We start from the raw sequence: 23,913 nt of genomic DNA, 5'->3' as shown, positions 1-23,913 counted from the left end.
AGGCTCCTTAGTTCTTCTTTGCCATAGTGGGTTTAGCATAATTCTGAAGGGTCAAAGGATTTTTGGAATGGTTAATGTGCATTGGCTTCAAGTTTAGTCACTGACTACACTATCCCCTACCAAGAGAGTCAGCCTGTCCTTCTAAGCTTTGAAATCTTGAAGCCAGGCATTGACTTATCTTCTCCAGCTATGAAAGTCCTAAGGTATTGGAAAGTTTTTATTACTTATTTTAGGTAGATATTCTGGATAACTTGGTGCGGCTTCTACATCAGCCCTTGATCCTTCACCTTGCACTTCCATGTTACAGAGATGGCTTCTTTCATTAACCTCATGAACCAGTCTCTGCTATCTTCAAGCTTTTCTTTTGTAGCTTCCACATCTCTCTTAGCTTTCACAGAACTGAAGAGAATTAGGGTCTTGCTCTGGATTTGGCTTTTGCTTGAGGGAATGTTGTGACTGGTTTGATCCTCTATCCAGATCCCTGAAACTTTTCCACATACAGCTATTTGGCTTTCTTATCATTTGTGTGTTCACTGGAGTAGTTCTCATTTCTTTCAAGAACTTTCTTTGCATGTACAACTTGACTTAATTGTTTGTCACAAGAAGCCTAGCTTTTGGCCTTTTTTGTCTTTCATGGTGCCTTTCTCACTAAACTTGTTTCTGGGGACTTCCCTGGAGGTCCAGTGGCTAAGACTTCATGCTCCCAGTGCAGGGGCCCAGGTTCTATCCCTGATCAGGAAACTAGATTCCACATGCCACAACTAAGGGTTTGCATACCACAAGTAAGACCAGGAACAATCAAATAAATAATTTAAAAACCATTTCTAGTTTTTTATTTAAAGTAAGAGAACTGTGACTCTTCCTTTCACTTGAATATTTAGAGGCTATTTTAGGATTATTAACTGACCTGGTTTCAATATAGTTGTATCTCAGGGAATAGGGTGATCCAGGGAGAGATTGAGAACAGGAAAACTATCCATTGGTAGAGTAGCCAGAACACAGACATTTATTGATTAATTTGTCGCCTTATATTAGCATGGTTTGTGGTATCCCAAAACAATTAGAATAGTAACATCAGAGATCACAGATCACCATAACAAGTTTAACAATAATGACAAAATGAGAAATATTGCAAGAGTTACCAAAATGTCATGCAGAGACACTCCCCATAATTAGAGAAAGCCCACTTGCAGCAATGAAGACCCAGTGCAACCAAAAATAATTTTTTTAAAAAAAATTGGACCTTTATTTTATACACTTGAAGCTAATGTGAGCAAATGCTGATGGAAAAATTGTACCAATTGACTTGCTCAATGCAGGCCTAACACAAACCCTTATTTTGCAAAAATAGTACAAAACAAAAACACACAGAACTGTAATGTTTAGGAAGCACCGTAAAGCAACGTGCAATGGAAGTACAGTATGCCTGTACTTCAACTCGATTATCTAGTTACTTGTTCTTAGACATCTTTGTTCCTTGCTTACATCATTTTTTAGTGGACTGTCCTTTTAAATCTGTTTTCTATCTTTAAATTTGGTGATGGGACTTCCTGGTGGTCCAGTGGTTAAGACTTTATGCTTCCACTGGAGGGCACAGGTTTGATCCCTGGTTGGGGAACTAAGATCCCACATGCCACACAGCATGACCAAAGAAGCAACAAGCCTCTAGGTAGGGAATGCCTTGATGGTTTAGTGGTTGGAACTTCATGCTTCCATCGCAGGGGGCACGGCTTCAGTCCCTGGCTGGGGAACTAATGTCCCACAAACTGCAGGCAGAGTTCATAATAATATAAATCAAAATTTATTATTTGTGTGTGTGTGTATATATATATGTGTGTATATATACACACACACAAACTTTCTGTTTTTAGAATTAATCTATTATTTTTGGTTGCATTGGGTCTTTGTTGCTACAAGTGGGCTTTTTCTAGCTGCAGTGAGCGGGGGCTGCTCTTCATTGTGGTGCATGAGCTTCTGATTGCTGTGGCTTCTCTTGTTGTGGAGCACAGGCTTAGGCCCACAGGCTCAGCAGTTGACAGCATGCAGGCTCAGTAGTTGTGGCACACAGGCCTTCAGTTGCTCCATGGCATGTAGAATCTGCCCAGACAAGGGATCCAACCTGTGTGCTCTGCTGTGGCAGGCAGAGTCTTTACCACTGTACAACCAGGGAAGTTAGCTGTGTGTGTATATACATATAGTGTTAAAATACATACAAAATTTACCATCTTAACTATTTTAATTTCATAATAGTTCAGTAATAGTAAACATATTGTCTTTGTTGAACAGCTATCACCACCATCCATTCTCATAACTCTTTTCCTCTTGTAAAACTGAAGCTTTGTGCCTGTTAATAACTCCCCGTTTTCCCCTCCTCCAGCCCCTGACAACTACCTCAGCCTATATTTGATTACTTACCTCATATAAATAAATCATATAGTATTTGTCTCCTTGTGATTGGCTTATTTCACTTAATATTGTGTCTTCAGGGTTCATCCATGTAGCATATTGAAAGTTTTCCTCCTTTCTAAGGTTGATACATATTCCATTGTATTTATATAACACAATTTGCTTATCCATTCATCTGTTCATAAGACACTTGGATTTGCTTCCATGTTTAAGCTCGTGTGAATAATGCTGTTATGAATCATGGGTGTACAAATACCTCTTCAAGATTCTGCGTTGAGTTCTTTTGTAAATATACGCAACAGTGGAATTGCTGGATCATATGGTAATTCTACCTTCAACTTTTTGAGGGCCTTCTATACTGTTTTCCACAGTAGCTGTACCATTTACTCCTACCAGCAGTGCACAAGGTTCCAGTTTCTCCATATCCCCTCCAACACTTCACCGTTTTCTGTTTCTTATTAGTAGCCATCTTAGTGGATGTGATGTGGTATTGCTTTGTAGTTTCAGTTTATGTTCCTTCAGGAATTAGTGATGTTGAGTGTCTTTTCATATGCTTATTGTCCATTTGTGTAACTTTAGAGAAATGTGTATTCAAGTTCTCAGGCCACTTTTTAGTTGGCTAGTTGTATTCTTTTTTTTTTCTTTTTTCATTTTAACAGTTTTTAATGAAAGCTGTAGACAAGATTACTTTATTCCTGCATCTTCTCAATTGTTTCTTCCTTATATTTGCCCTTTTCCTTTCCTCCTTGGCGAGATTTGGCTTTATGTTCGAGGATCTTTTTGCGGTCTTTGTCCAGTTTTAGTCTGGTGGTAACCACCGTGCTGGGGTGAATGCCCACATGGACATTTGTGCCATCAGCCTTTTCCCGCTGCACTCGTTCAGTGTAGATGCCATATTTCTTCCTGTAAACCTGGGCTACTTTGCCAGTTTGCTGCCCCTTGTAGTGCCCTCGTACACCCTGAACTTCATCATCCTTTCGGATGGGCATGGATCAAATGTTGTACTTCTGTCTTAACTCTTTAGAAAGAGGAGAAGATATAATGTGGGAAGGCGCATTGACATGCCTTTTTCGATTCTCGCTTCCGTCAGAAGTCACAAAGGGATTGAACTTCATTTTGGCCGCTGACGCTTCAGCTATGGTCACAGGAGGGAAGAGATCTGCAGGCTGTCAGTTATATTCTTAAGCATAGTTTTAACACCGTCTTTGTCCTCTCTGTTTCATGCAAATTGGTAGCTAGATCTAGAGGCTTAATCAGAATTGGACTTGATTTTGGAGCAGCAGAGAGAACAAAAAAACATAGTATATGTCATTGTGTGTCTCTGGTATACTAGCTGTTGCTGATCATTGACTAGATACATTAATTCATTAAGGGTTGCTATCTGTTGCTATCTCTGTTCTATATTTTTTCCATTTGTTAGTCAAAATACTTTATTACCCTTAGCTATAGGTTATATATGTGATGTATTATAAATGCCTGGTTCTAACTTTTATTACCAGTTTTCAAAATAATGTGTTGGTTCCCTTGTTGTTATTTAGTCACTAAGTCCTGTCAGACTCTTTTGCAACCCCATGAACTGTAGCCCGCCAGGCTCCTCTGTCCATGGGATTTCCCAGGCGAGAATACTAGAGTGGGTTGCCATTTCCTTCTCCAGGGAATCTTCCCAACCCAGGAATTGAACCTGAGTCTCCTGCATTGCAGGCAGATTCTTTACTGTCTGCACCATCAGGGAAGCCCCTTCAAAACGACCTTCAAAAACTACCATTCAGATATTTTTTGTTTTTGAATATTTAAACATATTTGTTGTGTTTATTGTCCTTACTGATGAAGTGTGACCTCTTTGAGTCCTTTTGTTAGGGTATTTTTCAATGTTCCTTGCTTTCTAATAGGACAAGATATTCTAGGCTTCTCTACACTTTCTGTCAAAAGGCTCTGGAGTCACCAGGTTACTTTTATTTATTTCCCTTTTTAAGGGTTGTACTGTCTTGAATGCCCATCATCAGTTTATCAGAGTATGTGTTTTGCCACAGCTTTCTCAGTAGAGTATGTTGTCAGATTTTTAGGCTTTTGCCAATTTTATAAGTGAGAAATATTAATTCCATTCTAATTGTGTTTCTCTGTGAGCAGGATCTAGCATCTTTTCACATAAGAGCCACTTGCCTTTTTTCCCCTTGTTTTGATGAGTTGCAGTTAGTTTTAATATTTTGACTTTTATGATTTTACTTTGTTTATTGTATTGTATTTTCTGTGTAAAAGTTTTTAAAATGTAAATTAAATACATTTGTGACAGTATACCCTTAATCCTTTGTGATTATATATTCTTTGTGTTCTTCTTGCTTTTAGGCAAGGATAAAAGCCATCAATACATTTTTTGCTAAGAATGGTTATCGATTAATGGATTCTAGTATGTATAGTCAGCCCATTCAAACTCAAGCACAGTATGCCTCACCGGTCTTTATGCAGCCTGTATATAATCCTCACCAACAGTACTCTGTCTATAGTATCGTGCCTCAGTCTTGGTCTCCAAATCCCGCACCTTACTTTGAAACACCGCTGGTAAGTGAGATCCTTAAAGAATATATAGTTTTTCACTGAAGCTGAAATGTTAAGAAATCAGAGTTAGAGTTATTATTTTATTTTGTTTTGTGTTGATGGTTGTTACTTTCTAGGCTTTCAATGGTGATAAGTATATTTAATACCCCAAATCAATTTAAACATTAAAATTTTTTTTTAGGCTCCCTTTCCCAATGGTAGTTTTGTGAATGGCTTTAGTTCACCAGGATCTTATAAAACAAATGCTGCCGCCGCCGCTGCCGCTGCCGCCGCCGCTGCCACTGTAAATATGGGTCGACCATTCCAAAAAAATCGGTAAGGTAAAATATAATAGCTGGAATTTATTGTACATAATTCCTGGTAGTTCTTACAGTCACTATGTTAATAGCAATGCTTATTTTCTAACACAATAAAAAGGGTCCCAACTCCCCCCCGGAAAAAAGTGTGTTAACAGTTAATAAACACACTTTTACCTCAGAGTTGATAATGCATATAAAAAGGATTTGGGGCTGAGATTATACACCAGTATATATTGACCTTTTTCTTTTTTTAATAATAAAGAGAACAAAAAATTTTGTGGTAACAATATAAAATCTGGTTTCTAGGTACCATTTGATATGTTAGCATTTTGGAGAATGAGTTTTTTGATGGTAGAAATGTTAACTGATTTGAGTAATAAATACTGGGAGAGTGAGTTATTTATCGTTTTTAAGGATTGACTTGATTTCCACGAACTGCTGTGCTGAGTGGCTCAGTCATGTCTGACCCCTGACTGTAGCCCGTCAGGCTCCTCTGTCCGTGGGGATTCTCCAGGCAAGAATACTGGAGTGGGTTGCCGTGCCCTCCTCCAGGGGATCTTCCTGACCCAGGGATCGAACCCAGGTCTTCTACATTGTGGGTGGATTCTTTACTGTCTGAGCCACCATGGAAGCCCGTTCTTTGCTGAGTCATGTCTAAAGTTCTGTTTTAAGGCCTTGACTTGTTATATCACTGTTAATTTTCATAACCCTGTAGATACAGTATTGTTTCTATTCAAAAGAAGAAATTTGAGAAATAAAAATGTTATATATCATGTCTAGAAGCATGTAGCCAGTAGCTTGCAGAGCCAAGATTTGAGTCCAGGCAGTTTGATTCCAAAGCCTACACTTTAACCATAGTATTCTGAATAAATTATTAAGAACTCCAGAGTCTCAGTTGAGATTATCAACTGATAATCTCAGTAATTTGGTATATAATATGACTTTTGCCAGAGTGTAAGTAACCAAAGGAGAAGGGGCTCAGATTTATTTAGTTGTTTAGATTTATTTAGTAGTTCACATCTATTATTTCTCTGCCTTATTTTTGTGAGCCTCCTATGTTGTTTTTTGTTTCTAATTACTTCTGTTCAGTAATTTTTTTTTTTCTTGCCAGAATGAGAATTCTCTTACTTGGTTCTTTTTGTCAAGGAGACCACATGTGGGGTATGGTTTTCCAAAATAGCTTTTAGGAACTTAATTCTTTTTTATAAGGTTTTTCTGAAACATGCTTCACTGAAGAAACAAGCCTTCCAGTATTAAAAAAAGACTCTAGAAGCATTCATATGTACCACTCTCTAATAGTCACAGATTTTGTATTCACTTTTAACTGACACATTTGGTTTAAACATTTGAACATCTTTGTTGTTGTTTGCACCAGGAAGCTTGTAGAATCTTAGTTCCCTAATCAGGTATTGACCTTGGACCCATAGCACTGTTAAAGCCAAGTCCTAACCACTGGACCACCAGAGAATTCCCTGAAGGTCACTTTTAAGTGTTTGGAAAATTTTACTATATATACGCATTCATAATTATTCTATGAAGTTTCAAATGAGAACTCTTCATATTGTAAGAATGAAGGATTCTTTTTAAAGATTACTTGTGCTCTTATAAATGACTGTTAGTTTGATACAGTAATAAGAACAAAATTCAAGTAATTGCTAGGACATATGTGTAGAAGTACAATGACCCTTAAAACACACACTGTCCTCTAACCTCCTTTCTGTTAAAAAAAAAATGCATATAGAGACAGTGATGTTTAAGTCTGGAAAGATCTTTGTTATAGTGTAGTTTTATTAATTCATTTTACAGATGAAGGAACTGAAAGTTGAGGGGGATGGTTATCTTATTAGGGTTCAGTTCAGTCCAGTTCAGTCGCTCAGTCGCTCAGTCGTGTCCGGCTTACTAGGGTTACATGGCTTTTAATTAGCAAACCTGAGATTAGTATATTTATTTTTCTTCTACTATAGCTAGTAAAGTTTTTTTTTCCTTGAAAATAATTCCATTAATGACAGTTTATACTTCCCTTGTGAGGAGATGTAGATTTCTTATGATTAGAAATAGTAACTTTGCAGAAATACGTATCTGTTGATTTCACTTTTCTTTGAAGGGGTGAATTTTGCTTTAAGCAGTAAAGTGAAATAGACATCTTGGTTATATGATAGACTAAAAACAGTTTTCAGTAACAACAAAAAGTATTAGTGTTTGCAGATGTTTACCTTAAAAATACGTTATATGGGTTTATGGTATTCCTTTATTGTCACTTGATGTTTTTATCTGCTTTGTTTTCTTGGCAAAAGAGATAAAATTGCAATAAGAAAGCCAAAAATGACAGTCAGGCCATTCTTGCTTACAAGGAGATGTATCTGTGGTTTTGGAGATACAGATTTAGTGTGATTTTCCTTGTTACTCAAATCTATTTGTGTATAGTTTTATCCATATATTTGACCAGTGTAGATAGTTACTAATTTTTAGTCACAGAAATAATAGATACTTCCTTATAAAAATGTAGATGTTGCAGATGAACTAGAGCCTTTTGACTACGAACCCAAATCTTGATTTCCATCTTACTTCTAAGAAGTGACCACTGCCAAGCTTTTATTTTTGTATATTTAAGTCATTGGTCAAGGAACAGTTTATAATACTAACCTTGTAACAGCCCAGTGATGATCATAGGACTAACTTTCAGAAGTCTGAACAATTTTCTTCCTTTAATACTTTATCTTTCTGTCACTTTCCTTCTTGTCTTTTGTCACATTTCTTTCATCATCCTTTTTTCTTTTGCCTGGACTTCGATTGTAAGTCCTTCTCTGTGAAGGGAAAGATTATGAGATCTGAGGGCTGTTTAAACCTAGTAACTTGTGTTATTGGGTGTATTGATGCAGTGAGAAGATTTTGGTGATAGTTTAACAGATACATAAACAACATTTGTACCTCCTGAGGTCATTTTCAGATCTGATGGATAATATAAATGTTTTGAAAATTAGTTTGTGTTAGTTGACACTGAATTTCATTGCTATTCAGAATCTATTTTGTATCATGTAAGTAATTTTCTAGAAAAGTATCATATATGAGACTTAGCTAAAATTTATAGCCTGATATTTATGTTTGTTTTAGTAGTAGTACCTTCATTTGTTATATTCTCTAAAGAGTTAGTAGAATAGTTGAATAACTACAAAAATAGACTAAAAGAATGGAGTGTATAAACTGCAGGGAAGGGGCTAAATGGAAATCTAGTACTTCCTTTTTTAATCTGTAGAGCCAAGATCCTCAGTTACGTGGGCTTACTTGAAATATTCTCACTTTTTAAAAAATAAAGTTTATTTATTAATTTTAATTTTGACTGTACTGGGTCTTTCTTGTGGCCCCAAGCCTTCTCTCGTTGTGGCACATGTGGCCTGCAGGCTCTGGAGCACATGGGCTAAATAGTTGCAATGGCTTGCAGGCTTAGTTGCCCCATAGCTTATAGCATCTTAGTTCCCCAACCAGGGATCGAACCCCTGTCCCCTGCATTGGAAGGTGGATTTTTTTTTCTAATTTTATTTTCATTTGGAGGATAATTACAATATTGTGGTGGTTTCTGCCATATATCAACATGAATCTCACACATACACACCCCACCCTTGAATCTCCTGGGAGGCAAATTCTTAACCACTGGACCACCCAGGAAATCCTAAAAGTTTTCACTATTAAACTGCATCCTCTTTAATTTATTGTACCCTAGTTTCATCTGCTTATAGTTGTTAGAGAGTTGGGTACTTATACCTGTCATCCAAGGTAAAAGCTACTTTTGTTGAAGTAGGTGGTTTTTGTGTTTTTTTTTTTTTTTTTTTTTTTTTAAATATTATTTTATTAGTTGGAGGCCAATCACTTTACAACATTTCAGTGGGTTTTGTCATACATTGACATGAATCAGCCATATAGTTACACGTATTCCCCATCCCGATCCCCCCTCCCACCTCCCTCCCCACCCGACTCCTCAGGGTCCCCCCAGTGCACCAGGCAAGAGCACCTGACTCATGCATCCAACCTGGGCTGGTGGTCCGTTTCACCATAGATAGTATACATGCTGTTCTTTCAAAACATCCCACCCTCACGTTCTCCCCCAGAGTTCAAAAGTCTGTTCTGTACTTCTGTGTCTCTTTTTCTGTTTTGCATATAGGGTTATCGCCACCATCTATCTAAATTCCGTATATATGTGTTAGTATACTGTAGTGTTCTTTATCTTTCTGGCTTACTTCACTCTGTATAATGGGCTCCAGTTTCATCCATCTCATTAGAACTGATTCAAATGAATTCTTTTTAACGGCTGAGTAATATTCCATGGTGTATATGTACCACAGCTTCCTTATCCATTCATCTGTTGATGGGCATCTGGGTTGCTTCCATGTCCTGGCTATTATAAACAGTGCTGCGATGAACATTGGGGTGCACGTGTCTCTTTCAGATCTGGATTCCTCAGTGTGTATGCCTAGAAGTGGTATTGCTGGGTCATATGGCAGTTCTATTTCCAGTTTTTTAAGAAATCTCCACACTGTTTTCCATAGTGGCTGTACTAGTTTGCATTCCCACCAACAGTGTAAGAGGGTTCCCTTTTCTCCACACCCTCTCCAGCATTTATTGCTTGTAGACTTTTGGATAGCAGCCATCCTGACTGGCGTGTAATGGTACCTCATTGTGGTTTTGATTTGCATTTCTCTGATGATGAGTGATGTTGAGCATCTTTTCATGTGTTTGTTAGCCATCTGTATGTCTTCTTTGGAGAAATGTCTGTTTAGTTCTTTGGCCCATTTTTTGATTGGGTCGTTTATTTTTCTGGAATTGAGCTTCAGGAGTTGCTTGTATATTTTTGAGATTAATCCTTTGTCTGTTTCCTCATTTGTTATTATTTTCTCCCAATCTGAGGGCTGTCTTTTCACCTTACTTATAGTTTCCTTTGTTGTGCAAAAGCTTTTAATTTTCATTAGGTCCCATTTGTTTATTTTTGCTTTTATTTCCAATATTCTGGGAGGTGGGTCATAGAAGATCTTGCTGTGATTTATGTCGGTTTTTGTGTTTTGTTTGGTTTTGGTTTGGTTTTTTGTTTCTCATCAGATTTCTCACCTTAATTCATGAAGTCGTGCCAGGCTATTAGTTGCATTATATTTTCCTAGTTGTTTGGTCCCACAGTTTTGTTGGATCTTTGAACAACTGTTTGCATTTGGAGAGGGATGCTTAGTAAGAAACTTTAATTTTAATATATTTCACTATTCCTTGCTGTTTTTTTTTTAATTTTCAGTCCCCTAAAGAGCCTTTTTAGACTTTTCCCCAATTTCCTCATATGATAATTTAATGCTAGAGATTATTGTATGTCTACTTACTCCAATTCTTACTCCCTTTGGGGGTTTTATTGCCACATAATATATCTGAGACATTAAAGGGTTTACATTTTTACAGTATAATGCTTCTGTGTCCAACCTCGTTTATGGAAAATCAGAATACAGCAGAAGGCAGTTTTTAACTTGGCCTATTAAGAATTTCTACCATTAAGAGGAAGGATTTTTCTGTCTTAATTTATTCTTTCGTGTATATGGCCTTGTGTTTCTTACAGTGTGAAGCCTCATTTTAGGTCAGGTGGTTCAGAACATTCAACAGAGGGCTCTGTGTCGTTGGGGGATGGACCATTGACCAGATCTGGTTCAAGGAACTTTGCAACTGAACGACATAATCCTGCAGTAACAGGGCATCAGGAACAAAGCTACCTTCCAAAAGAGACTCCCACTTTGCAGATGGAACAGAATGGGGACTATGGCAGGGGCAGGTAAGGAAATATGGTAATAAATATGTAAATAATGTATATGAAAATTCTTTTATCATAATATGAATATTGGAAGTCCATGATCTAGTGATTTTTTTTAATTTAATTATTGGTATATAGTTATGCTAAAAAATTTTTTTGTTCACATAATATGAGTTACTAGTTTTTCATAATTAAGAAATTTATAATCCCTATAAAGAATATAATTCTGAGTCAGGTTTATAAAAGTTATTCTGAAGTTCTTTACAGTTCACTAAGGAAAGATTAATTAGAAAGATCTTATGCCACCATAGGTTTAATTTCTGGCAACGTGTGAACTGTGGGAATTGGTTATATATTGTCTGCCCTTCCTAAACCAAAAAACTGAACCCTAATATGTTTCTGATGTGGAAGGAGCACTGCTAATAAAAATAGGACCAGTTTAATTAGTGGTGATGGTGGTGGTAGTAGGTGAAGTTTTCTGTAGATCAGCTCAGGATCCCTTCAGGAGAATATATATCTTTTAATAATAAAGGAGATTTAGGAAGTATAGATACTTAAAACAGAAATTCACCTATCTTTGATAGAACATACACATTTGAAGAAAGTTAATGAGTTCTCCTTCCCCCCCCTACCCCCCACCCCCTTTTATCATTGTTAAAAGGAGAACTCTCTTCAGAGGTCGAAGACGTCGGGAAGATGAAAGGATCCCAGTAAGTTTTTTTTTTTAATTTTTTTAACTTTTAATTACATGTGTTCAGGGTTTGTTTGTTTTTTTTCTTATGTGATTTAGTATGAAATTGACTTCTGGTATGTCTTTCCTTGATTTTGTTTTATTGGTTGTAATATTCAGCAAAGATAATTACGGCCTGTTTTTGACCCTGAAATATCTACTATCACCACCACTCATCACCCTCAAAGCACACATGTAGTTAGAGATTTGACCTGTATTGCTCACTTTTTAAAAAAAAAATTGCTTGAATGCCTAACCTATTCACATGGTTTAAAATAAAATCCATGGAAATATTCATGTAAAGTTTAATTATTGCTTTATTAATGGAGATTTAAGGAATTTCAGTGTTTTACTCTTAACAATGCTGTTACAAACAATGCAGTGGTAACCTCGTATAACCATCACTTCCGTCTGTGCAATAGTATCTGAAGGAGAATCTCTGGAGGTGATTTCTGAGTCCCGGTTCAGTGAGTTACTGCCTGATGCTTTCCTGTAGGGTTTGTGGTGGTTTTCACTCAGTGAGGGAAGTTCCTGTTTGTCCATAGCCTTACAAAGTGTGTGATTTTTTGCAAATCTAATATAGTACGTGGTTCACTTTTAAAGCTCTGTTGGGTGGTATTGGAAATTGTTACACTATTTATTAATTGTTACTTAGGGGCAATTCTCTACCTATTGCTGATTTTTATATTTCCCACTTAAGACTTTAAAAAAAATTTTTTTTATAGTTCTAGGCAGGTTTTTGAATTCTCACTTAGCTAGCTTCAAATTATTCATATTTTTATTTTTTGAGGTTTGTTCATGGTGAATGTTTGCCATCTCCTAACTGGTCAAAAGGAGTTGAGGAATAAAAACAGTGTAGGAAAGCATGGAGGTTTCAAGAAAATACTAGAATTTACATTTATATACATTTATATATGTGTGGAATATAATGCTTTACCATGCATAAGTAGTAAATTAATATACATATATAATAGTGTACTGTATAGTGTTTGTGTAATGTACCTAAAAATATACAGATACCACATGTTTAAGCAGTGAAAAGTGACCAACTTTCAAAGAAAAATAATTGCATTTTAACACAAAGAATAGTTCTTGGGGCAGTAAGAGCAGTAATCATACAGAAATCAAAAACCTTCCAAAGAAGTTGACAGGGAAAGATGAGCACATGCTTGTCAGACCTGAGAATGAAGAGAAAGTACCAGAAGCTAAAGGAAGAATGAGCTCCCATAGGAAAGAATGTTTGCTCTAGTGAGGTCAGTGGAGGAAACCTCAGATTTTGTATTATGTAAGGTATTGGTGATTTGTCAATGCAGTTTTAGTGAGGGAGTAGAGGAGAAAGTATAATATGTGAGAGGTTTGTCTGAGAATATAGAGAATGGTAGATGAAAGAAAGATAAGATTCTTAAGGAAGGATATTGTTTTCTCTTGAGACTATGGAAGGAGAAAAGATGCTGGCAAATCTAGATAGTGTAGGGTGTTTTGTTGTTATTGTTACAGGAGAGGCTATAGCAAATTTGGAAAGCAAAGAATAGTGGAGATTGATTTGAAGGTTTAAGGAAAGTGGCAAAGTTTGCAAAGGAACCAAGAGAAGAAGCTGACTAAGGATAAACTGGACCAATAAATTACTAATGAGAGTTCAACTGAGATGAGAATCCAACAATTTACAGAGGAACAGTTCCGTTCATTAGGGTGCAGTTTTGTTTGTTTCTACAGCTTTCAGCTTCTGTGGTACAGGGTTAAGGAATGAAATAGACATATAACCTGTTTTTTGACTTATGTCTTTTAGAGACCCCATCCTTCAACAGCTGAAGCAAAGGTTCCCACACCAAAGTTTGACTTGCTAGCCTCAAATTTTCCTCCTTTACCTGGAAGTTCATCAAGAACCCCAGGTGAACTTGTTTTGGAGAGCAGGATGTCTGATGTTGTTAAGGGTGTCTGCAAAGAAAAGGTAAACACTAAAGTGTTGATCTATATCTTATGGGACCAATTTTTGCCTTTGTTTCCAGAGTTATTATTAGAATTAGAATTAGAATTTTATTTGCGCTCAGTGCTTCTGCCAGAGATTTTAATTCATGAGGTTTTCATGAATTCATGAATAATTCGAGTATTATGAAAAGATTTGTGTTAAAGCTATGCAAGGTCAATAAAATGTGTCTTCGTATTTGCATGTGTTTGTATCAGTCAACCCAGCTTGGTAGAACTAATTAATGCAAGCTGAATGGAAAATGTTGTTTCAACTTGTGTCGTTTCCAATTATCTGATAATGCGAGTGAATTCTAAGCTACTTTGGTAAACTCAGTCTTTCAAATAAATGGCGAGTTGATGTCAAAAGCTTAGGATAACCCACCCTACAATATTTTTGAGTGTAGACCTCTATATGTTAAATTTTCATGCCCCACAAATTTTTCTTATTTTCTACCTTTTGTTTCTAACTCAATTTTATTTTTAAGAGAATATGTACATAGTATATCTGGGCTTATAAAGAAAAATAGTGTCCCTTGAATCCACTTTCAACTTTAGCTTTTTCTCCTCACATTTATCCTTGTATTTCTGATTTAGCATGTTTATACTGCTGCTTCTTGACCATTCAGTTTTAGATGTTGTCTGTTAACTTTACACTCTAGAAGCTAAGGGTTTAACTCTCTTAAACTGAAGCACTTTATCTTCCCAGTATATTGTATTTCATCGTATCTGTGATGCCATCAGTTAAAGGATGCCCTGTTATTTTGGTATCACTAAGAAAGTAAAAAGACACTGCCAATTAAAGTAGGTCATGCCATCATTTATGAGTCATATCTCAGATTGCATCTTTTTTCCCTCATAACTGAGCCTCATAGGATACTGTTGCTATGTCTCCTTTCTTATACTCTGCACAGCTGTGTTCCTGGGACTTCACCATCATCCTGAGAATTCTCTTTGGTGGATCCCTTCTTCTTACTCTTGTTTGAGTTTCCCATTTTATGGTCAGTCAGATCTTCCTAGGATTCCTTTATAAGAGGTTTTTAGTATAAATTTTTTGAGATCTTGCATTCTAAAAATGTTTTTCGATTCTCATGCTTGACCCGGTAGCTTTTCTCCGTAGAATTCTTTATTAGAAATTGTTTTCCCTCAGAATTTTTAAGGTATTTTACAGTCTTTTTTTTTTTTTTTAAATTATGTAATTCTGTTAATTTGTAGTTGTTTAAATGGTAAGGAATCTGCCTGCAATGCAGGAGACCCGGGTTTGATCCCTGGAGAAGGAAATGGCAACCCACTTCCAATATTCTTGCCTGGAGAATTCCATGGACAGAGGAGCTTGGTGGGCTACAGTCCATGGGGTCGCAAAGAGTCAAACACAACTGAGCAACTAACACCTTGACTCACCAATTCTAAGATAGATTTTTTTTTTTTTTTTTTTAACATTTTCACCTTTGAAAATCAGACTGTCTTACAATTAAAATCTATTGTAATTTTAGTGGCATTGTTTTTTCTTAGTAGTATATAAACTAATCGGTATGTTTTACAGTTGATGGCTTCTCAAATTTGGTGAGGTATGATACATAGAGGTGTTGGTTCCCTGGTGGTGCTAGTGGTAAAGAACCTGCCTGCCAGTGCAGGAGACACAAGAGACTTGGGTTTGATCCCTGGGTTGGGAAGATCCCTTGGAGAAGGAAATGGCAACCTGCTCCAGTATTCTTGCCTGGAGAATCCCATGGACAGAGGGGCCTGGTGGGCTACAGTCCATGAGATCACAAAGAGTTGGACATGACTGAGCATGCACACATCTCATCTCAGGGGTGTGTTGGAGACATTTCATCAAAAACTGCTACATGATTGCTCTGCTCAAAAAAATCTAATTCCAGTGATACACAGATACATTTTTAAAGATTAATAATAAAGTCTACTTCTTGTACTTCTGACCCACAAATGTGAGATAAACGGTTAGTTTGATATTGGACCTTGTAAGTCAGATCTCTGATTTTCTTGTTTGGCTTTTCTAATTTTTGTCTTTTACTTGTCTATATTTTCTGCAAAGTTTTTCTGAATGTTACCTTTAAAACCTATTGTGAATTTTTAAAAATTTTAACCCCATACCCCTAAAATTTCATTGAAATTTTATTTGTCAGTCGATTTTAATTTCTTAGGGGTCTTTCTTGTTTTTCTTTTTTTTCACTTGTAGTAAAATACATGTAACGTAAGATTTATCATTTTAACCCTGATGAATAGTGTCGCTCACATTCCGCTCTTCCCTTGGCCCCGGCAACCACCATTCTGCTTTGTGTCTGTGAATTTGACTGTTATAGGTACCTCATATACGTGGAATCAAAACAATACTTGTCTTTTTGTGACTGACTTATTTCACTTAGCATAATGTCCTCAGGGACCATTCTTTGTTTTAGTGTGTATCAGTACTTCATTCCTTTCATTGTGCAGTGATATTCCATTGGATAGACATATACCACATTTTGTTCATCCACTCACCAGTTGAATATTTAGCTTGTCCACTTTTTGGCTATTATGAATAATGGTACTGTGAACATTTGTATTAAAGTTTTTATATAGACATATGTTTTCTCTTGGATTTTTAACTGTATAGAATTGCTGGGTCGTATGGTAACTCTATATGTAACTTTTTGAGCAGTTGCCAGACTGTTGTAACAGAGCGGCTGAATATTTTACCTTTCCATCCTCAATATTTGAGAATCCCAATATCTACATACCACCACTAACATTTGTTACTGTCTGTCTTACTGATTATGGCTATCCTAGTGAATGTGAAGTGGTTTCTCATTGTAGTTTTGATTTGCATTTCCCTGTTGGATAATTATGTCAAGCTTTTCATGCATGTTCTTATTGGCCGTGTTTATCGTCTTTGGAGAAGTATCTATATAAATTTAATTTTGAAATATGTTTCTGCTTTAAGGATAATGAAGAGTTCAGAGTTAGCTGCCCAGTGCCTGCAGAGGATGAACAGACAGATTGCACCTCTGCCCAGCAACTCAGTATGAGCCCCAGTCCCCCATGTACAGCTGAGCTTTCTGCATTAAGGTACAAGTTTCAATGTAGATGATCTTTCACATTAAGATTACTTTTGCATCTGGTCATTTGCTCAGCTGTTTCTTTGTGCTATATTTTAAGCCTAATGTCAAGTTCTTTTTTCGGTAGCACAACTCAGCCTGAAAAGGATCTAGTAGAGGATACTGTTCAGAAGGATGTTCCCAGCCAGCCAATAGTACCAGTTTCTTCCCCGAGTACTGCAAAGCCATCGAGAACAAATACTGCTTCACCATGTAATAATAACATAAGTGCGGCTGTAGCTGTGGCCCTGCAGGTAACCTGATAAATTTAGTTTATGTGAGAATAAAACAGTAGGATAAATAATGAGAGAAATTTTATTTTTCATAGAACCCTGCTAGAGCAGAGTCATTTGGAAATAGCCCAAACTGGGGCTGGCTGCCTGCATCAAAAAAAGAGTTTAAATAAAATGGAAAAAAAAAAAAACCAAAAAACAGAGTTTAAAGTCAATCTGAAGAAAAGGGAAATTTTAGCCTTGTTGAGGGAGTGAAGAAATTACTGTCATTGTTTCCAATCATTATGGTTAAGTGAAGCTTACTTTTCTTGGCAGCTGTGTCTTTTTTGGCTTTGAGCCTCTTGAAATTCTTTCTGTATAATGCTTAACAAATCTATGAAACCCTTGAGGGGCCACTGCCATCTTTATTAAGTTTCCAGAATCATTTTTATAAATTTGAAAAATACAAAAATGCGGAGGGGAAGAACCCACAGAATTTAGCCCTAAGTCTTTCATTTATTGATAAAAATGTCCATTTTTGGTAGAGCTCTTTCTTTTTTCTAGTTAAGAACATTTTACCTTGTCATTTAATAACAAAAGTAATAACAATAATAGAATAGCAGCTGCCAGTTTTTACATGCATTCTTTATGCTAGGACCAGGACTACAGTCTTTTTGCATACTTTGGCCCATTCTCACAGCATCCCTGTTCTCTTCCTTTTCAGATGAGGTAGTTAAGACTTTATCATTATTGGTTTCCAGATGCTCTGCTGAGATTTTTGTGGTCTCTCTCTCAGGATTCTTAGCCAGGGAAGAGAGAATGGAACCATTGTATTTCATCATCATTATTAATTTAATCTGTTTTCCCTTGTTAGACACTTAGGTTTCCAGTTTTTTGCATCACTATAAACAGTGCTGACTTCTACATCCTTCAAATAAATATCTCAAGTGAAATTATGGTATCATATGTAAAATGCTAGGACTTTTTAATTATATTCAAACTTTTTTTTAATTGTTCCAATACACCAATACACTTAATAGCAATTTGTATGAGATTGCCTTTTGCCCTTTCCTTACTGATTTCTTATGGTTGACACTGCTCGTTTTGAACTTTATCACTTAGAGTATATGTACCATAAATGTTTTTGTTTCTCTACTTCAAAGGAACCTCGAAAGCTCAGTTATGCTGAAGTGTGCCAGAAGCCCCCTAAAGAGCCAGCTCCAGCTCTTGCGCAGCCACTGAGAGAACTGCGCTCCAATGCAGTATCTCCCACCAAAAATGAAGAGAATGGAGCTCCCGAGAAGTCCTTTGAGAAACAACATGAGAAGCCAGAAGCAAGGGCTAGTAAGGATTACTCTGGCTTCCGAGGCAATGCCATTCCCAGGGGAGCAGCTGGAAAAATCAGGGAACAGAGACGCCAGTTTGGCCATAGGGCTATACCTCAGGGAGTGACTCGACGTAATGGCAAAGAGCAATATGTGCCACCCAGATCACCAAAGTAAAAAACAAAACAAAAACTACTCAAAACCTTCTCTCTCTTCCCATTAAACTTGAGCCGTGGCTATACTGAACTGTTTTGGAGGGGAGGGGGTGGCCAGGAAGGAAGCAAGAGAAAGTACATCCTTAAATCATTACGGATTTTGGAGTTTTGAGCAGTAGAATCCCAAAATTCATCTCTAAAGTGATTTTAAAATGCTGGAGGATTCCAATCAGTATAAATATATATATATATGTATACATATATAAAAATATAATTTTTCTATTTTTGTTTTTGATTTTAATTTGCAGAGATCTTCTGCCTGGAATCAATTTTGAGGGTTCAGATTTAGCTTGGGAAAAATACATATTACACATCCTTCAGTAGGAGACGAGGGAGTGAGAGAAAATATTTTTTGAAGAAGCATTTCTGTAAAATTAGAAATTAATTTTTTTAATCTATTTAAAGTTTGGCTTGGAGAATGCCATTTCTGCCTATATGGCCTTGTGTTGCAAAGCAGATCAGTGGCTGGGGTGCCTGTTGTGGTGTGAGTGTGTGCAAGTGTGATTGAAGCCGAATCTGTTGTCACGTTAGTACATGATTTGAAAACTGAATGTAATACTTGAGTAGATTTTTTTTCCAGTTTGAAATTTAGTCTGTCTTTTCAACCTTACTAATATTTCATTCAACAAGCTGTTCAACTCTGATTGTACGTAGAGATATGACTACCAATCAGTTTGAAATTCAAGGAAAGAATGGGGGTTATTCAAAAAATTGCAATTTTATAGTAGATCTGAGTGGGTGGGTCAAATGGAGTTCAGAGGTTTAAGCTGCCCTGTGATTCTCCCCAGCCCCCTAAAATAGGCAACAGTTTTCTTTTGTTAACTTCATTTGTTATTCTCAGTTCTTTGACTACCCACCCCCAAAAGCAAAATAACCAACCAACTACAGAATTGTATGTTTCTAACTGCCTTGATCAGTCTAGTCAAATCATAACTGTTCTAAATTTCTGACTTGAACATTGAAGGATTTTACTCTTCTGGTCATGTATTTAGAACTTATATCCCATAATGGTAGGGCAGACAGACCCTACAATAATTTATTTGTTAGTGTTAAAGATGAAACATTGTAGCCAGCTCTTAAAGTGTTAAATAGTGTAGACATTAAAAGAAATTTCTTTTTAAAGGCTTAATTTGGGGACAACTTTTTTTCTGTTTACAATGTATTTATCACCTCCTTTCTTTCTCTTTCTCCAAAAAAAAAAAAAAAAAAGACAGATTTGGAATTCACAGAAACAGAAGCCAGCAAGTCGCAAAATTTTTGAGTTAACAAGTTAGATAATTAAAATTAACATAATTTCTCAGTGAATAAAGTTTTAACTCATATGAAATAGACAAGTTTACATGCTGGTGTTTAGAAAATGGCTAAAAAATAAAAAACCATGTTGCATTAATCTGTTTCAAGTCATACCATTTTCAGAGTTCTGTGTTTTCTCTTTAGGGATAGTTTGTGATAGTAATAACTGTCCCTTATGTTAGTGAATTACATTTGTACAAACTGAAACTGTAAATTGTGAACACTGGAAAGCACCATTGTGACATAGAATAAACATCTTAGTAATATATTAAAATGAATGTAAATGGAGGTTAAAATTACATTACTGTGAAACTCATCTTCCAACTCTAAGTTAAGCTTTGGAGATTTGTATTAGTAGGTAATTGTTCAGAGCTTTGAAAACACTGCACATTTCTGTACAATCCAGAATTATCACTTCTTTGTAACTTATTATTCAGCTTGGCAATTGCTTTTGATTTGGTGGATTGATAACATGATATAATATATTTAAGCAGTTCGAAGCTATTCATTTCTACACACTATTTTCTACTAAATGAAACATACAATAAAACTACCTGTGTTGAAATTTGGGGGAAGTTTAGGTCCTTTAAAGAAAAAAAAGTATTAATCATTGACTACATCTATGATAAAAGTGCTTATTTTGGTTTACTTAGATAATGCTGCAGCTGGTGGAATGATAAGCATTTAAAGTGTTAACACTCTGTGAATGCATTGGATTTAAGAGAATAAACATTTTATAAAAATCACTTGGTAAGGATTTTAAACTTAATTATTGCACTTAGATGAAACTTTTTTTTTTAACAATGTGTCACAGAAATAGGCCTTTATTATTTGTATCCTTGTGTGTCTTACTGTTAGTCTGCCTAACTTCTAGAAACTGTTTTAATTGATACACAAGACAAAAGAGTTCTTCTTTAAGAAAGCAAGTGGGTTCTTGCTTTTTCCAAGAATGTTATTGAAAGTAGAAATTTAAAAACATGACCATTTTAAAATTTCTTATTAAATACAGTGTTTTAACTTATTTTGCCTCATTACAGCTAATAGTTTCCATTTTGATGGGATGTATAGGGAAGAATAATGTGTGTGTGTGTATGTGTATGGGTGTGTGTATATATATATAATATATATATTCACAGTATGTATTTAGCATTTATTTTATTACATCAGATTAAGGTCTGTATCTAAATGATGCCTGTGAGTTGTGTGAAACTGATGGGTTTTTTTTGTCCAGCGTTACTCTGTAAACTGATGAGGGTTGGGCGTTCATTGTAGTTTAACTATTTATTTGGTTCTTTAGAAGGCAGAATTTAAATGTCTAGAGTTTCTCTTCATTCTTATGACTTAACACTTCCTTGGGTTGTTGGAGGTAAAAGTAGATACAAATGATAATTGAGTGTGTGGTACAGTGATCTTCTGCTATGTATAGTTCTTAAGGTATGAGGAGAAGAGTTATACAAGTTCATCACCTTGCACTTCATAGAGAAGCTATATAGAGATATGGCAAAATCTGCCTCCATTTTCTATCCAGATAATTAAGATTTTCATGTTATCTAGGCCTGTCTTTAGTCTGAGTAATTTCATTTTTGCTAATACACTGGCATTTAAAGGAATGATCCATCTAAATTTTTTTCAACTGGATTTTAGAAGAAGGTATGATCTTTCAGTGATATGGTTTTATTGTTACCATCGTATGTGTTCAATTTGCATGTGATCAAATGACATGCACATTTATTTATTTTGGGTTCCTAAAAATTAAGGTAGCTTGAATATTGTTTTACATTCCTTTTTCTTAAATAACCAGGATGACTTTGGAGAAGGCTTTATGATGGAGTATTAGCATCTGCTGGAGCAGAGAATAGTATTTAAAAGTCACTGAACACTTTCTAAAGTTTTATTAGTTGTGACATTAATATGTAATCTTTTGGCTTAAATGTCCACGGGTTTTTTACTTTGACACCGTTAAACAGTACTGGGGTTAAGTCTCTGATATATATGTTGGCCATGTATATTAACCATATTTTTAAAGTACTGTTTTTGTTTTTACAGGAAAGGTAAAATGTGAAAGTATGTTCCTTTTGAGGGATTTTTATAAATTCTTAACTACAATTTATGGGGTTCTTTCATAACTTTTTACATTTCTTTACAATTTGGTGGCCATTAATTTAACCTAGGGCTTTTTGGTGTATGCTAATTTAGCTAGTCTGAAATTTCAAGAAGAAACATAGACATTTCAGTCCTCATTAAATGAGAACATTTTAAGAAGTTGAAAGAGAATTTTTCAGGTTGAGAGTATTTTCTTTTAAAATCCACCTGATTATTACATAGTTTCAGTTTTATTTTTAAAAGCTGCAAATTGTTGAGTAGACGGTTCCTAAAAGTACAAGTGAGATATCAATAAGGCTGTGTATAAAATGGTTTTATTTTCAGTTATGCAGCACAAAATACTGATTAGTATAAGAAACAGTCTGCATCATTATTGGGTTTTGTTTTTTTGGGTTTTGCCTGATTCAGGTGTCCTTTGAGTGACATCTCGTAAATGTTGAGCTTAGGGGTCAGAACCAGATATCTGGCTTCTCTTGTTCATTGCTAAGGTTTGTTCTTGTTGTCCACACTGCCCCCTGACGCCGCTCCCCCCCCCCCCCCGACATGTGACACATGCTCATGCATATTATGTTAAAATGAGTACATCCTTGTATTTGTATTTTTGTTTTCAACATTGCCAAGGTGCTATCGGAAATTAAAGTGACACAAAATTAGAAAAAATAAAATTATTAAAAAGCAGGACTGGTTTCCTTTTCTCTAGGTGGCTTATATCTAATGACTGCTTGTATTTACTTTCTGATTACTTTTTATGTTGCCCACTCTGTAGTTCTATTCTGATTTCAGCTGTTGGTTTTTTTGTGTGGGGGGACTGGGGGAGCTTGAAGTGGATTGTGTGATACTTCATCTGCAAAGTGAGAGAGTAAAAAGCTAGAAGATTCAGCTCTGTGATTCTGGGGTTTTATTCTTTTAGTGTCACAAGCAGTTATTGAAGGGAAGAAAAATCATAAGGCAATATATATCTTTAGAGTTTTGCCTTCATGGGTCAGATAATGGCCTGACTTGAGTATGTAAGCTCTGGACCTTTAAACTTCTATTTTGAAGAGAAAGCCTTGGTTACCTTTACTTTTTCAGCCACTTCTTTGCTTTGAGTACAAACAGTATGAATCCTTTTTTTAATTAAAAAAAATTTTTTTTTAATCAAAGATGGCAAAAATGGAAAAACTGAATAACCTGTGGCTTTTTCAAATAGCTGACATCTGTAAATTAATGTCATAGTTCAACTTTTATTTAATATAGTATTGCTATAGAGCCCTTAAGTGTTACATTGCTGTTATGCCACAGTTCTTGAATTGTCTAGCTATAATGAACTTTTTAATAGTAGAAATCAAGGTCTTTTAAATATAGGCTAATTTCAAATTAAATATTCTAATCCTCATATATTTAGAAATTTTTATTCAACCAAGTTATGTGTTGTATGTTTATAAATAATACACATAATGGTAACATTTAATGTGAGCATTCACTTTGATAGTTACTTAGCTCAGTAATATTGTCCTTGCAACAGCTAAAACCTTTATTTTGCTAATGAACATTTATCTTAATGAAGTTAGCTAGTGTCAGTGAGCAAAATCATCCCAGTAATAACAAATTTACAGGGGTAACACGCTAACAAAGCATTAGGGCCTTCCTATCAGGTGTTTGCATAACTTTCTTCTTTACCATACCAGGAACACAGTATAATTGTGTATTATTTTTGGTGAATTAATGCCCAATTGATAAACTTAATTATGTAGGCTTTTCAGTTGTTTTAAAAGTGGCTTTGTCGAAAGATTCTCATCACTGAGATAACCTTATATATGCCTTGTTAGAAAATGTTAATGGAGTATTGTATGTCTCCCAAGTTTAAATTTCAGTTTTATGCATAGAAGCTTTTATAAAAAGTCTTTTTTTAACATTTACTACTAAAGGGTTGTGAGTTTCCTTTAAAATCTTTGGCATGAAAACTAT

The 23,913-nt window shown here is 35.7% G+C and overlaps 1 protein-coding gene and 1 pseudogene across 4 annotated transcripts in view; one reads left to right on the top strand and one right to left on the bottom strand.

The window, feature by feature from the left end:
* The window catches only part of LARP4 (La ribonucleoprotein 4), a 70,844-nt gene extending 47,768 nt beyond the window's left edge, over window positions 1-23,076 (top strand). For 3 of the 4 annotated variants that reach the window (XM_065934426.1, XM_065934425.1, XM_065934428.1), the window contains 8 exons: window positions 4,750-4,962; window positions 5,141-5,274; window positions 10,843-11,052; window positions 11,693-11,741; window positions 13,548-13,709; window positions 16,665-16,789; window positions 16,907-17,072; window positions 18,194-23,074. In XM_065934426.1, coding sequence (XP_065790498.1) covers window positions 4,750-4,962; window positions 5,141-5,274; window positions 10,843-11,052; window positions 11,693-11,741; window positions 13,548-13,709; window positions 16,665-16,789; window positions 16,907-17,072; window positions 18,194-18,532 — 1,398 coding nt within the window. In that variant the 3' untranslated portion in view covers window positions 18,533-23,074. Of the gene's footprint in view, window positions 1-4,749; window positions 4,963-5,140; window positions 5,275-10,842; window positions 11,053-11,692; window positions 11,742-13,547; window positions 13,710-16,664; window positions 16,790-16,906; window positions 17,073-18,193 lie in introns of all 4 variants that reach the window. The other variant, XM_065934427.1, reaches the window with a different exon arrangement.
* LOC136166077 (large ribosomal subunit protein uL24-like) lies at window positions 3,010-3,521 on the bottom strand (annotated as a pseudogene).
* Window positions 23,077-23,913: the final 837 nt, after the last annotated feature.

The sequence above is a fragment of the Muntiacus reevesi genome, chromosome 4 (genome assembly GCF_963930625.1).
Source record: "Muntiacus reevesi chromosome 4, mMunRee1.1, whole genome shotgun sequence".
Classification (NCBI taxonomy): domain Eukaryota; kingdom Metazoa; phylum Chordata; class Mammalia; order Artiodactyla; family Cervidae; genus Muntiacus; species Muntiacus reevesi.
This window is presented reverse-complemented; position numbering and strand designations above follow the sequence as displayed.